General features: G+C 30.8%; 3 protein-coding genes across 3 annotated transcripts; 2 read left to right on the forward strand and 1 right to left on the reverse strand.

Annotated features, from left to right (window-relative positions):
* The first annotated feature begins 3,847 nt into the window (after positions 1-3,847).
* Positions 3,848-6,175, forward strand: LOC114394533. The gene is made up of 7 exons (XM_028356142.1): positions 3,848-4,126; positions 4,505-4,576; positions 4,679-4,752; positions 4,852-5,002; positions 5,395-5,481; positions 5,577-5,663; positions 5,763-6,175. Exons 1-7 carry the CDS (start codon positions 4,013-4,015, stop codon positions 5,847-5,849), a joined length of 672 nt encoding a protein of 223 aa, XP_028211943.1. The 5' UTR covers positions 3,848-4,012; the 3' UTR covers positions 5,850-6,175.
* A 1,107-nt stretch (positions 6,176-7,282) lies between these two features.
* LOC114395664 (eukaryotic translation initiation factor 5-like) lies at positions 7,283-9,909 on the reverse strand. The gene is made up of 2 exons (XM_028357495.1): positions 9,783-9,909; positions 7,283-9,219 (listed from the first exon to the last, which is right to left on the reverse strand). The coding sequence occupies exon 2, from the start codon at positions 8,873-8,875 to the stop codon at positions 7,556-7,558; it is 1,320 nt and encodes a 439-aa protein (XP_028213296.1). The 5' UTR covers positions 8,876-9,219; positions 9,783-9,909; the 3' UTR covers positions 7,283-7,555.
* A 2,199-nt stretch (positions 9,910-12,108) lies between these two features.
* On the forward strand, positions 12,109-13,107 carry LOC114395886. The gene is made up of 2 exons (XM_028357755.1): positions 12,109-12,590; positions 12,679-13,107. Exons 1-2 carry the CDS (start codon positions 12,467-12,469, stop codon positions 12,948-12,950), a joined length of 396 nt encoding a protein of 131 aa, XP_028213556.1. The 5' UTR covers positions 12,109-12,466; the 3' UTR covers positions 12,951-13,107.
* The last annotated feature ends 722 nt before the right edge of the window (positions 13,108-13,829 follow it).

Below are 13,829 nucleotides of genomic sequence, written 5' to 3' on the forward strand. Positions count from 1 at the left end.
TAAATAAAGTTGTGTGTGTATATATGATTTAGAATGAATTGAATTTTAAAATGAAAATACAATATAATATTATTTTATTTTATTTTTAATTTTATCACTTAAATTTTATTGACAAAATTAATTAAGAGCCATTTTTATAGTAGGCTCGAGTTTTAATATATATATATATATATATATATATATATATATATATATATATATATATATATATATTAGGATAGAGTTATAATATAAAAAATACAATATTTTGAAAAGAAGACCTAAAATATTCTCTTTTCAATCTGATGAAAAGTTGCCCACTAACATAATTTGTTTTGGTCTTCTTCGCCTGCATACGATGTACCTCGCGTTCTTTGCTGTGCTGATGCATAATTAAGCTCACTTTTTAATTTATGCTTGAAGTTGAAAAAGGGTCCAAACATGTTCCTATTTTAACGAGGACAATAAATCACATACCTACGAAAGTCTTGTGTTCGACAGTAATTACCTGGAGCAATAATCACTGTTTGTGAATAGTGTAGCCAATGTATCTCGTCATTAAATTAAAGTCAAGCTTTTAATGGGAGAAATCTCCATTCGTGATCATTTTTGTTTTTGTTTTTGTTTTTTTCGGCTGTAATCAATAGTATTTGGGAAAGCAAAGTGTGTATTAATATTTAATTATTAGTTACGTACATGCAAACGAGCACCTTCTCAATTATTTATACTCTTTATCATCACAAGTCGGACTAAAATTGATACTTCCTCGGTTTCGTAATGTTTATCATGTAAAAAGAAAAATCAAGTCTTAAAATAATAACTATTATTTTAATTTTTTTAATATAATATTAATGATTATTTTACGTTTATATTCTTATATGTCTTGTAATATTAATATGATGGATGATAAAATTTATAAATTAACTAAATTTTATATAATAATTATACTTATTTATTTATTAATTATTTAATTTATGTAAAAAAATCTAGAACGAGAAGGAAAGAGTAACAAATTTTCTAAAATGCCTAAGGCCTTTTTTTCTCAATTTTCTTCGAAGAAAATTTAATTTAAAAATGTTATTATTTGGTATTAAACGTAAGTGAATATTTTAATAAATTTAAACTTTGATTCATCACTTTTGTAAGAGATTAATCCATTTTTTCTAGACTCAACCTAGCTACATTGATATATTTATATAGTAGATGTTTGATTTAAAGTTAGTTGACATTTTATTTAATTATTTTGATTATTTTAGAATAAAACTATTTTAAAATATTTTTAATATAAGTTTGATAAATAAATGCTACCTAGTGTTTTTAGATTAGAGTACTTGTTTAAAAAGGTTTTTAATGAAATTTATATTTATTAAATAGAAAGGATAAAATCTATTTACTATTTTTTAAGTAATTGAAAATATTTAGTACAGTATATAAGTTAAATGTTCTTTAACTAATAAATTTAAAATAATATTAGTAAGACTCTTAATGCTATGTATTCTATATAAGATCTCTGTACACTCATTAATGTCTCAACTCTCAAACCTCAGTACTATTTGAACATTGACCTAGCTAGTTTATTATAAGGTCTTATTGTTAGAACTATGCATATTTAAACGACTAAGATTCAGTATTTGAACATTGGCAAGAAGTTAGAGTCTCTTTGGTTGTCATGTGTGTGCATTTTGAACATTCAAACATGTTTAATTGAGTGATAAATGGGAAACGTTAGATTCTTCTTACTAATGTGTGCTTGTTCGAACTTCGGATACTTAAAAATCAATGTTTTAACAACACGCAAATAAATCAAATAAAAAAAATCATGCATCTTGATTTGAAAAGGTGGCACGTACACTGGCAATAATTCATTTACTTTTTTAAGAAAAAAAAGAGAGAGAAAAAGGCAGCGACTCAGCATGTCACATAAAGAGTACGTGGGGAATAGAAGGAAAAGAGAGTTAGGATTTTCAAGTCAAGAAAATAATTAAAGGAAAGTACGGTAAAATTAATAACAATTTTCCACATATCTCAAACAGTATTTACAATGAAAATATATAGCCTAAGCTGCCAAAGCATGAAAAAGATGGCCAATTAACCATCTGGAAACAAATCCTAAAATTCAAATAAAATCCTTTAGCCAAAATGGTCTGTGTTTTAGGAATCATAGAGCTGTACGTGATGGACTTCCAACTTGGTTGTTAGAATGATCCAACATAGCCTCCTCAAGGAACTTTGGAAGACTGACAGATTTGGATCCATTTCCCTTTTTCTTATGTTAGCCACACTTTAAAATACCTTTGTTTGCTCTATAGGTTCCAGTTTCTTTTCACTGACATGTGAATACATGCAGCGCAACCAAATACCCTTAGGTTTTCATAGCTAGGAGCCTTACCACAATTCTTGTAGAGTTTTGAAACCAATTAATTAATAGCTGCAAGGGGCATCTATTATATTAATATTCAAATTAAGGACAAGGAAGAAACCACCTTCAATCTCTGATGAAGATTGCAGTGATGAGTTAGTGAGGATTGTGTTTTAAAACACTCACGACAACGGACAAGGAATAACACCCTTTTCTTTAAGTCAAAAAGAAGATGAAATAGAGTTTGACGTTCTAATTATGTTGGTACCGTAAACTCTACGACACCAAACAGAAGTATCTCAAAATATATTGATTAGAAGAAAAGGAAAGCAAAACACTTGAGAGGATCCCATCATACCCAAGACAAAAAGTTAAGAAAGCATATAAAATGTGAGCCTTTATCTATGTTTAAGGAGTTCCTGACAAACAAATAACACCTCAAATAAAGTAATTTATGTCTAAATGGACAATAAAAGGTTAACTGAACAAATGAGAGATGTGATAAAAGAATTTATTTATTTTTGTTTACAAAGATACAATTATTGACACATTGAAAAATGAACAAATAAATTGGCGTGGCAAAATCATATTTGATCATTGCTGGTTCATAACTAAAGAAAATAAAATAAAATAAAATAAATTCATCTTCTATAACATTACTTATAATTCAAATAAAAGTTATATATCTAAATTTTCAAGTCCAATTTCTTTTTTCTATTTGTAGTCATATAATGTCAAGTGTAAGCTATAATTTTCATTTTTGGTACAGTAAAAGGCACATGTCGTCGTTACATCTCTAGACTTAAGAAATTACAATAATATTTTCTATTGTCTAACTCTAAGTAATTAACATAATTATAATATTCCAACATATTATTTGTCTTCTCATTAGCCATATGAATATATGGATGTGGTATCAACTATCCGATACGTATTTCCTTTCACGTCGCGTAATAACTTTTTGAGAAATGTTTAGCTATGCAATATTTTTTTTTGTACAATTTTGTATAAAAGAGTGAGATAAGAAAAGTGTACGTTAAAAATATTGTGTGAATAATATATATGAAAATTTTAATTCATAACTTTTCATATGAACTTCCTAATTAATTATTATTAGAAGCGTAAAGCATTTATAACAATAGCAATTTTTTTTACACAAACCTAGATAGGAGAAAGGCGAAGGAAAATTTAGAGGAAGGTTTTGACCAATACAACATTTGGAAAAGCATCTACATAAAAAAAATTATATTCCAATGCCAATGTTCATCTTTGGTAGGCAATGTCAAGATTCATATACTGCGTTTGTGATGAATATTTTGTTTGATTGGCAGATTGCTAACACCTAATAGTATACCTTCCGTGTCTATGCGGAAGTTCTTTTCTTCCCTTATCTCTTGTGAAACGTACCACCTCAGGCAAACCAAAGAAATTTAGAAAACAAATAAATAATAATCTACTCATAATTTATAAAGCAAAAATAAACTGCACGAAAAGATGGATGGAATCGATTTAAATTGTTCTTTTAATTTTTAAATATAAATGTGTTAATGCTGAGAGGATTAGAGAACAGTTTGTTTTGTTGGTTGGTAGGCTACATACTTAATCTTCCCTTGAACCTGTTATTGAGATCTAAAACAAACAACTCTGTGGTCAAACCATGTTGATATGATTTAGATGGATGAGCAAATTATGTCATCTCCTAATATATTGGTACAGTGTCGAATATGCCACGATGAGGATGAAGAGTCCAACATGGACACACCTTGTTCTTGTTGTGGCACATTGAAGGTAGGATTGCCTTGCTAAATTCATGCTAATTGCTTTTGCAATAATGTTAGTTCGTAAAATTTATTTGCATAGCTTTATGCTTGTGCAAGCTTGTCCGTCTCTCTATACAAAGTTATTTTTGACATTTGGTTTACCTAAATGATTATTACTGATAAGAAAATTAATGATTATTACTAAACCATGATATTTGTTTAATCTTTTGAAGTACTGGCCAATTTATTGAATCAGTAGATTAATGTCTGGGGTTAGTGATATTCAATATCTGCATGTTAACTTCTACATATATGTGCATATGTTAGGATATTTTTCAATTATCTGCAATATTGGCACTTTTGCTGGCTCATATTTTGAGCTCACTTTTTCTTTTGATCATTGTAGTATGCACACAAAAAATGTGTTCAAAGATGGTGCAACGAGAAGGGTGATACTATATGTGAAATTTGCCAGCGGGTCTGTTCTATGATATTATCTTATTCACAAGTTTGTGTGCTCATTAATTTATTGAAAATTAATGAGAAAATCTTACCTTTTTCCCCATTTTGGTAACTACAGCAACTCAAGCCCGGCTATACTGCACCTCCATTGCCTCCTCTATTACATTATGGTGGTTCTCCAATAAATTTTGGGTAAATGTTAATTAGTCATTGAATTCATAGTCTTAATTTATATATATATTTCTTTATTTTTTTCTATAATCAAATGATGATACACGATTGTTATGTCAGATGGAACTGGGAGATTTCAAGAAGGGATTTTCAAAACCACCAGTTCATAGCGATGTTTAATGCTAATCGTGAATTCCTAGACCTTGACTTTGCATATTCATCAGCACCTTCTACAAGAAGCTTGATATTTTTCCGCATTATTGCCATTATTGTAATTTCTTTTCCTCCCTTCATAAATGTGTTTTGCATGAAGAAAATGAAAAAAAAAAAAAAAGAGTGGTAGGTGAGAAATTATGTGTGGTATGGAAAGTCTCAATCAATCTTTACATGACATTTGCAATAATTTGAAAAATGTGGTACATATATCGCACGGATATTGGTTGATACATCATGAACCTAGATCATGCAATAATTTTTTGTAGTAGGGAGACATGACAATTTGAAATTTATTTATATATGAATCTTGTGACAAAGACAACTTTCTAGATCTGTGTCCATTTTTATGCACAACAGAAGTAAATGAATATGGCACTGGTTGTTCTAATGTTACCCGTTTCCCTAGCTATTCTTCTTTGAATAAGGTTGTTTCCATTTCTATTGCAGTTTATTGTTCTTCTTCTTTTACGCCATACACTTCCAATCATATTTATACTCAGTGGAGCAAGAGCATATTCATTGGCTGTGTTTATGGTAAGAGAAAATTGATATTTATTTATAATAGAAACAATTAACTATTTTGAGAGGATTAGTCTAAAATAGAATTTATTTTCTTCAATGCATTGCAGCTAGTAGTGTTGAGAATCATTGGAATGATTGTACCAGTATATATAATGGTTAAAGCTATTATTGCAATGCAACAGTTTCAATATCAGGTTAGTAAACTCATTTTTTGTTCTTGAACATTTGCACGAGGTTACATATGTGACTTCCAAAGTCCATAGTCTTGATCCTTGCATATTTGCTTTTGTTAGACACTCGATATTCAGCATTCCCCTATGCAAGCACACGAGGAAAATGAAATAGGACAATCTCAGTTGCGTGTCATTCATATTCAGTGATTCCATGGTCAACTTCGGATGAAGAAATTGTTTATAACTTATGATGTTGAAAAGATAAATCAGAGTGAAGTCGTAATTATTTTTTATGTACAGGAAGGGTGAAAACAGACCAAATTTAAGAGAAATCTGATATAATTACTCATCTGTGAAAGTCCATCAATGTAAGTAGATGCTGTATATACTACAATATACACGACAGCATCTAATTACATTGTTATCATCAGTTGTTACCAGAAAGAAAAGAATGAGAAAGTATATACATTGTCATCACCGGTTGTACCTAGAAAGAAAAGAATGAGAAAGTATATAAATTGTCATCACCATTTGCTAACATCAAAATAAAATGGTTACTTATTATCTATTTTCTTAACTAATTTACTCTCCTTAAAATAACAATTAATTTAATTAATCACGATTATTATTTAAATTATTATTTCAAAATTTTCTTCTTATAATCTTTTTTTATCTATAAAATTATTTTTCATTAATATTTAGAGAAAGAATAATTAAATAAGGGTATATAAGAAAAAAATAATTAATTCATCTGAAAATAAAAAAATATCTTATAAAAAAGACAAATAAATCTTAAGAAAGAAGGAAGTATATTTTAATTTGCACTTTCTGTTTTACTTATTTTACTCATTAACTACACATTACAGTTAATGTAGGACCTGTTTGTTACAATTTTTTAAAAAAAAATTAATTCTGTTATTAATTCCTCAAATTTGAGATATGTCATCCGTAGTCTTTCGAATTTAAATTTATAATTTTTAGTCTCTCAATTTAGTAAAATATTTTTAGTCACCAATTTTTTACGGTTTGAATATATAATTTGTGACTTTTTTTTATAGCAATTTGGTATATTTGTTTACAAATTAACTTGCCGCGTCAATGTGATCTCAAAACTTAATGATAGTGACATATAAAGTGCCTACAGCTAATGTCTTTTGTTCTTAAAACCAGCACAAGAATCAGATCATTCTCTTCTGTAGGTAATGCGGCCAACCAGCAAACAAAATCCATAACCAGCATAGTCACGAGTTTCTTTAATTCCCCCCGTTTTTATCTCTCTAGAAAACCATGACTATCTCATTCGTTCATTTTCATTTGAGACATACCTAAATTGAAGTGGAATATTAGATGATTAGATCTAGGCCTATCTGCCTAAAATATAGGACCCACGTCCAACTTAACCAAAATTGAGAAGGAGGAACAATTATACTAGCATATGTGAATCAAAATCACACCCAATTGGCCTAAAATATGCCTTACCCAATTCATAATCATAACCACAGAAGCTATTGTTCAGAAGCACCCTCTATCAAACCCTCCCCCAACAATCCAACAAAACTAAAAGGGGTAAAGAAAAAAGACATTGTGATCTGTCTTATAGAGATTCCCTACGCAGCTAGAAGATGTTCATATCAACCACATGTTTGAAAAACAGCATTATATTATCAAGACACGTTTTATTAAAACAGAAAACATAATCATCACCAACCAAAAACCAAAATACATTAGAACAACACAACACAAAACTCACTGACGCGTACATGCTATACTAGTCCAGCAACCATGCACCCCTCACACCAAATTTTTAGCAAGTATAGTAGTTGAACAACACATGGGACCAATAAGACCCTTAATTGGAAATAAAGGACATAACACAAGCAAGCAAACATAAGTAACGGAGAATGTAGGACAAATTATTCTTCCTCAGTTTCTGATTCTGCATTCTGAAGCCAATCAATGAAAGGTTGAGCATTCTTCCAAATCCTAGAGTTCTTGTTATCACCCTTCAGTCCCTTTTGATACCACTGCACTATGTGTTCTTCCTCTAACACATCAGCATCGTAGAGTGCCTTTAGAACCAGGGCAACCTCCTTCAAAGCATTTGAAGTAGACTTGCAAGAAAACTCTTCAATAGCATGAAGCAACAACGGCTGGGATCCCTCATCCGCAACAGCAACAGAAAAGTAGTTCTTCTTTTTATCAGCTTCTTTAGCAAAACCTTTCTCAGTTCCCTCGAACAAAGCTTCAACCAGAGCACTCATCTTTTCTTGAGCAGGTACAGGATGTGCTGCAAGTTGCGACAGCAATTCATTTGCTCCAACACCTTTCTTCAAATTTGCTTTCACTTCACCAACCAAGGTCCTGCAGTGCATTGAGTTACCATTCTGAGAACCATCATTTCCATTACTTGCTTCTTTTTTCTTCTCTGGTTCATCTGTAGAAAGCATAACCATATCAGCTGTCACAGCACTTAATTGTTCTTGGATACGTTGACGAGCAGCATCAAGTGACGTATCTGTCTGCCATTGCACATCATCGTCATCATCCTCATCTAGAGCCTCCTCTTTCTCATCAATTTGACTGTGAGTAGGTGAAGTGCGGTCTTCATCAGAGCCACTTGCTTTCTTCTTTGAAGAGGTGGATTTAGTGCCATCCTTAGAAGATGAAGAGCCTTTCTTCTTAACCTCTTTCTTCACTTTCTTCTGTTCCTCATCAGCTAATTCACCTTCCTTCAGTCTCTCCTTCTCAGCTCTCCTCATGGCCTTCTTGTCTTTGGATCCTTTCTTAACTTCTGGAGGGTTCTTAATGATGAAGGTAGTCAGCTTGTCTCTCATATCAACATCAGACACAAAACCACAAGCTGCGCATTTCAGCTGGATCATTTGATTCTTAGTAATTATGATCTCAGTTTCAGGATTTCCACAACCATAACACTGGACATATTTCTTAATGAAGTTCTCAAGAAGGCCAGCAAGCTTAGCAGTATCGTGTGCTCCATTGACGTGAGAAGTGCCGGTCTTCTCATCAAATTTTGACTGGGCCCCAAGCTCACAACCAAAATACTTGGTCGTGTAAGACGCAGGCCTTGCCAGTGCCTTTGCAATGTCAACCATATTGACAACATTAGTTTTGATGCCATTACCTCTGCCCTCAATTTTGGTAATCATCCTAGGCATCTTATACCTGTAGAAGGCATCATCACTGTTTGCAGCACCAATGTTCTGTAAAGCCATGTTTGTTGACTTACAAAGTTCCAGAGATATTCAGAGGCAGCAAACGCTGGAATTCAAATTATACGCAGCTGTGATTTCAGCCTCTAAGGTAACCTGTATCCTTGAACAATCTCCTTCAAGGATAATGGAAGGTGGCCAACCGTTCATACAACTAAGTCTGGGTGGTGAGGGTCTGTAATTTTTTCTAGAAGAAGAAAAATACAATCCAAGCAGCTCAGTTGCTCCCAAATGGATAGTAGCCTGTTCAAACATGAAAGAAACTTTAACGTGACACCTTCACCTTGGAATCTGCTACAGAAGAACTTGCAAGGATACCAAGCCAACACAGGAAGCTTAAACAACACCTACAATTCAAATCCAGAAAAAATAATAGTTAAAATTACAAGATTGAAACTCAAGGCAAGTCCTAAACACAATATTATAATGAAACAATAAAAAAAAAAGACCCAGTCATATATCAGGAACAATGGAAAACCAAGCTCATAAATTGTTATTCCCAAAGATTTCATATATCAGTCTATGGGTGGGTATCTTATGCTAAATCAGGACACAAGCCATAAAGCATCACAAATTAAATAAAGCAGGGGCGTTATCGTAATAGCACAAAAAACATAACAGAATAGTAATAGAAAACCTAGAAAACACATGTCGAGCAGCCTAAAGTCCTTAACAATAGCATCGGACAAGGAATAGCCATAACGTGTATGGTGGTTTGCATTCAAACCCCCCACAAAACTTAGATCAATACGCGTGATGCAAAGTTTGATGAGAAAAGCATCAAACAAAAGAGCACAACAATGTGAATCACTAAAATTATTATTAAGATGATGAAACAAAAACAAGATACGAAGAAGCAAAAAGATCGAGATGAATAATAAGATGAAGAGAGATGAAGAAAAAATCAAACCTGAGATCGGAGGAAAGAGCGTAATGAGAGAGCAGAAGAGATGAGGCGGCGCTGTGCCTTCTGTTCTGTCTATGGTCCGGTTTTTTATTTAATTTGTGGTAGTAAAATTACCAAATCAATCTTGACTAGGGTTCAATCTTAGCCCTTCATCATGTTGACTCGATCACGCCTCCTCTTGTAACCGCCACGTACTCATACAAATACAATGTCTCATCTCTTTGTTACCTGGGTTAAAAGAAAAAGATATTTTTGTAAGTTTGCAAAATACACAACAAATATGTGTAGGGAACTAATGCGCATCATGTTTATCTCTTTTGTACTGTATTTTATTAAAAAAAATATAATATGTAATAATTTGGTAAAGGAAAACGTGGGCATGATGATGAATTTTAAATAAATAATATTGTAATTTCATTAATGTATGCTAAGTATAAATAATATAATACTATTGGAAGGGATTATAAATATTTAAAGAAAACATCAAAAGTAAGTAAATTTTAACTCACGTAATTTTAAATTATAAGATATGATAAGATTCTGAAAATAATAATTGGGCTTTATTTTGTTTTTTTATGTGATAATATGGGCTTTATCTGAATTAGTGAATCTTCAATGGAAAAAAAAGAAACCCTGGTTTATGTTTGAGTAATTTGAATATGATCTTAATTTATTTTATTGCACGATTGTCTAAAAAAAGAAAAAACAGAAATGGCGAGGATTAGCCCTAAACCAAATATGTTCAGTTTTTCTTTTTGCATACAGCAAATTGCTGTACACCCAATACAACATATACAATTCTAATTTTGTCCTTCCCTAATGGATACGGATTGCAAATTTATAAATCCAACAGAAATTGATAGTCTGGAAGTCCAATACGGAAAAAGTGGAAGAACTCTCAAATAAGTGTTTTTCTTCTTTTTTGTATCCTCTACTAACTTCATCCAAAAAGCATGGTGTAATCTTTTTATATTTTTCAAAATGTTCCACAATCATGCTTTTCAAAAATCATTATAAGTTACACTTGCATATGCGAACTTAGTATACATGCAAAGTACAACTAGGTTAAATGATCAGGTGTTAAGCTTCTAGTTGCACGATTAGCGCCCATACATGATACAGTTAGCTTTCAGTTTGGCTTTTCACACTAACACATTGAACGCATTATTATTTTAATTCTTCAACATCTTCATGTCTTTTGTTAGTGTATCAAAACTCTAAAAAAATAGGATAAAATCTATAAATTTATTAACTTTAGCATTCTCAAGATAAAACTCAAAAAAAAGTTAAATTCTTATATTTTTAAGTCAAAAGAAGCATCAAAAGAGAATAAATTAGATAATTACTATTTAATTTAAGTGTATAAACTAAGTATGCATAGTAATTATCAACTATCAACATAAAACTCATAAAAAAAATCTACCAACATAATATGACATAGTTGATAAGTAATTATATTTTTTAAATATGTGAACCAACATAATATGACATAGTTGATAAATAATTATATTTTTTAAATATGTGATTATAATTTCAACCTTCCATATGTTGTGTGTATAAAAAGTATTTTTAGAAAAGATTAATTCTGTAAATGAATCTTCACATACTTTTTGGAATTAGGTTATAACTCTCGTTAAGGAATTCCTTGGACGAAAAATATATAATAACTCATATAATAAAGTTAAGTCAACTCCAATTATTCGTTTAATAACATAAAGCATCAATAATGAATTAGTTACATTCCGGTTTGTGCAAGTGTAATATATATATATATATATATATATATATATATATATATATATATATATATATATATATATATATATATATATATATATATATATAATTAAAATTTATATATAGTATATTTTTTTAGTATATAAATTTTAAAATAAATACAATTTATAATAAAAAGGTCTTTTGAAAAATATATAAATTATATTTTACATTGATAAAGATAAAATTTGATAAACTGAAATAGATAGACCGTTGTAAAAACATCAAGTATACAAATACAAATAAAATGAGAGAATTTTGATAAATTTATTTTACTGGTTACGTGTTCCGAGAGAAGTGTATAAAATGTATCTGAAAAAAAAGAAGAAAGAAAATATTGAGAGTGTTTACTTAAAAGTGTAAAAAGAATCTCTCATTCTCAAAATTGTATTCTAATTTATGATATAGGAATTGATGGGTAATATCTAATTTAAAGAAGAAAACAAATAATTAGTTAATAAAGTAAAGAAGCCGGTCAGTTGGAACAAATCCATGAATAGATAACACCAAAGTCAGGGTTATATACATTTATTAATTGCAACCACGACTTTTCCTACAGCCTTTCCTCCACTCTTAGAATATCATCAAAAACTATTTCTTATCAATCAAGTTCTTTCCCGGCCCTCAAAGCACGGGATTGTATCTTGAATCTTGACCCCTAAAACACCCTTTCTCATGTCCTATCATAGAACTCAAGGTCAAGGGAACCTATAATATAAGGCTAACCAACCCATATAAATATTCCGAAATTTAAGGTACTCCACTACTTTTATAGCACCACCACCACCACCACCCTAGCTTGCTAGTTCTTACCATTTTATTTTATTTTTGTTTCAGAAGTGAGTGATAGTCATTAGTCAGTGATCATATATATTGTAATTAACAAGAACTAAATTAAGGTGCAAAGTGACATGGCTGCTGCTTCTCTCCCTTCTTTCTTCTCCGTACAAGCAAGAGGACCATATCTCAAATTCAAAAGAAGCAATATACGTCGAGGGCCGCAAATAATAAAAGTTCAAAACTATCAAGATGAAGGTGATCATCAATTTCATAATTTAATCTCTTATTCTCTTTTGCATTATTCGTCTCATTATTTGTAATAACCATGATCAATAATCAACAGGGAGATCCACCAACATAGATGCGAATTTAAATGTTCTAAAGAAGAGGATAGAGATGGTGAGGGTGAAGGAGAGATTGGAAAGGTGTTGCAAATCTCAACATGGTTGGAATTATGTCCCAGTTTCTGACCACAGAATAACCAAAGGATCAAACAAAGAGGAGTTCAGCTTAATTGAGTTCACAGGTCTAGTTTGTGGGACTCTTGGTCTTACTTGTTTTGGTGGAACACTCTTCATTTACCTTGTTTCCCTGGTTGTTCATCTGCAATTATGATTTGATATGACGTCCATTTTTTATTTACCATCATAAATGTATAGAGCTCGTTATTTCTTTTCTCCATCAATTGTATTGTATGATGGAAATTGTGAGGGGATTTACTAGTGTTTTATTTATTGCTGCCATATTTAATGAATCTGCAAATTTGTTAAAATATATAGTCTTGGCCGCGGTAAAAATAAGAACCGATTTATACACATAATCCACGCGAAGCATGCTGGTTTTCATTGAGTGGTAGGCAAACATGCAGTGAAACAAAGCCTGAGGCTCTTCGTTGCTCAATCCGTGCTTTCAGTTTCTCCTAAAAGAAAGACAAAGAAAAAAACAGAAATAGAAAAACACAACTGATCGAGAAGGGTGATTATTAGATATTATATTTCTTATTTTAGTATTTTATACAAAATTATTTTACCACCATTGACAAAGATGTTCTTTTTTTATATATAGATAAATCCATTGGCAAAGATAAGGAGTAATATACTTGAAAAAAAAAAGATAAGGAGTAATATATATGCTCTGTAAAACACTCGTACTTTAAATTTAAATTACCAAAAAACTATTAAGTGGGAAAAATTGGTAATATCTTAACATGTGACTGGTAATCCGTAACTGGATCCTTTTTATAAATTATAAACATTGGTTAGGGCATTATTAATTTTCCCTATAATTTTCTTAAAACAAAAAAAAAACTAAAATTATCATTATATCAGGAATGCAGTATACCTTCTAAAATAAAGGAATGCAGTATAAGAAGAATAATATAGGAGAATTAACACATCAAAGTACTTAATTGAAAAAATCAGTCTCAACAAACATATATGTCTGACAAAGTAGATATTTCATAGAATTCAAAGTTCTCACAAAATATACATTAAG

This window comes from Glycine soja, chromosome 18, assembly GCF_004193775.1.
Source record: "Glycine soja cultivar W05 chromosome 18, ASM419377v2, whole genome shotgun sequence".
NCBI lineage: Eukaryota > Viridiplantae > Streptophyta > Magnoliopsida > Fabales > Fabaceae > Glycine > Glycine soja.

Excerpts from the sequence above, each read along its gene's own strand:
- LOC114394533 (XM_028356142.1), top strand. The coding sequence starts at position 4,013 with ATGGATGAGCAAATTATGTCATCTCCTAATATATTGGTACAGTGTCGA. Across the intron at positions 4,577-4,678 it reads TATGTGAAATTTGCCAGCGG|CAACTCAAGCCCGGCTATAC; the intron begins GTCTGTTCTATG and ends TGGTAACTACAG. Across the intron at positions 5,003-5,394 it reads TCCGCATTATTGCCATTATT|TTTATTGTTCTTCTTCTTTT; the intron begins GTAATTTCTTTT and ends TTTCTATTGCAG.
- LOC114395664 (XM_028357495.1), bottom strand. The coding sequence starts at position 8,875 with ATGGCTTTACAGAACATTGGTGCTGCAAACAGTGATGATGCCTTCTAC.
- LOC114395886 (XM_028357755.1), top strand. The coding sequence starts at position 12,467 with ATGGCTGCTGCTTCTCTCCCTTCTTTCTTCTCCGTACAAGCAAGAGGA. Across the intron at positions 12,591-12,678 it reads TCAAAACTATCAAGATGAAG|GGAGATCCACCAACATAGAT; the intron begins GTGATCATCAAT and ends AATAATCAACAG.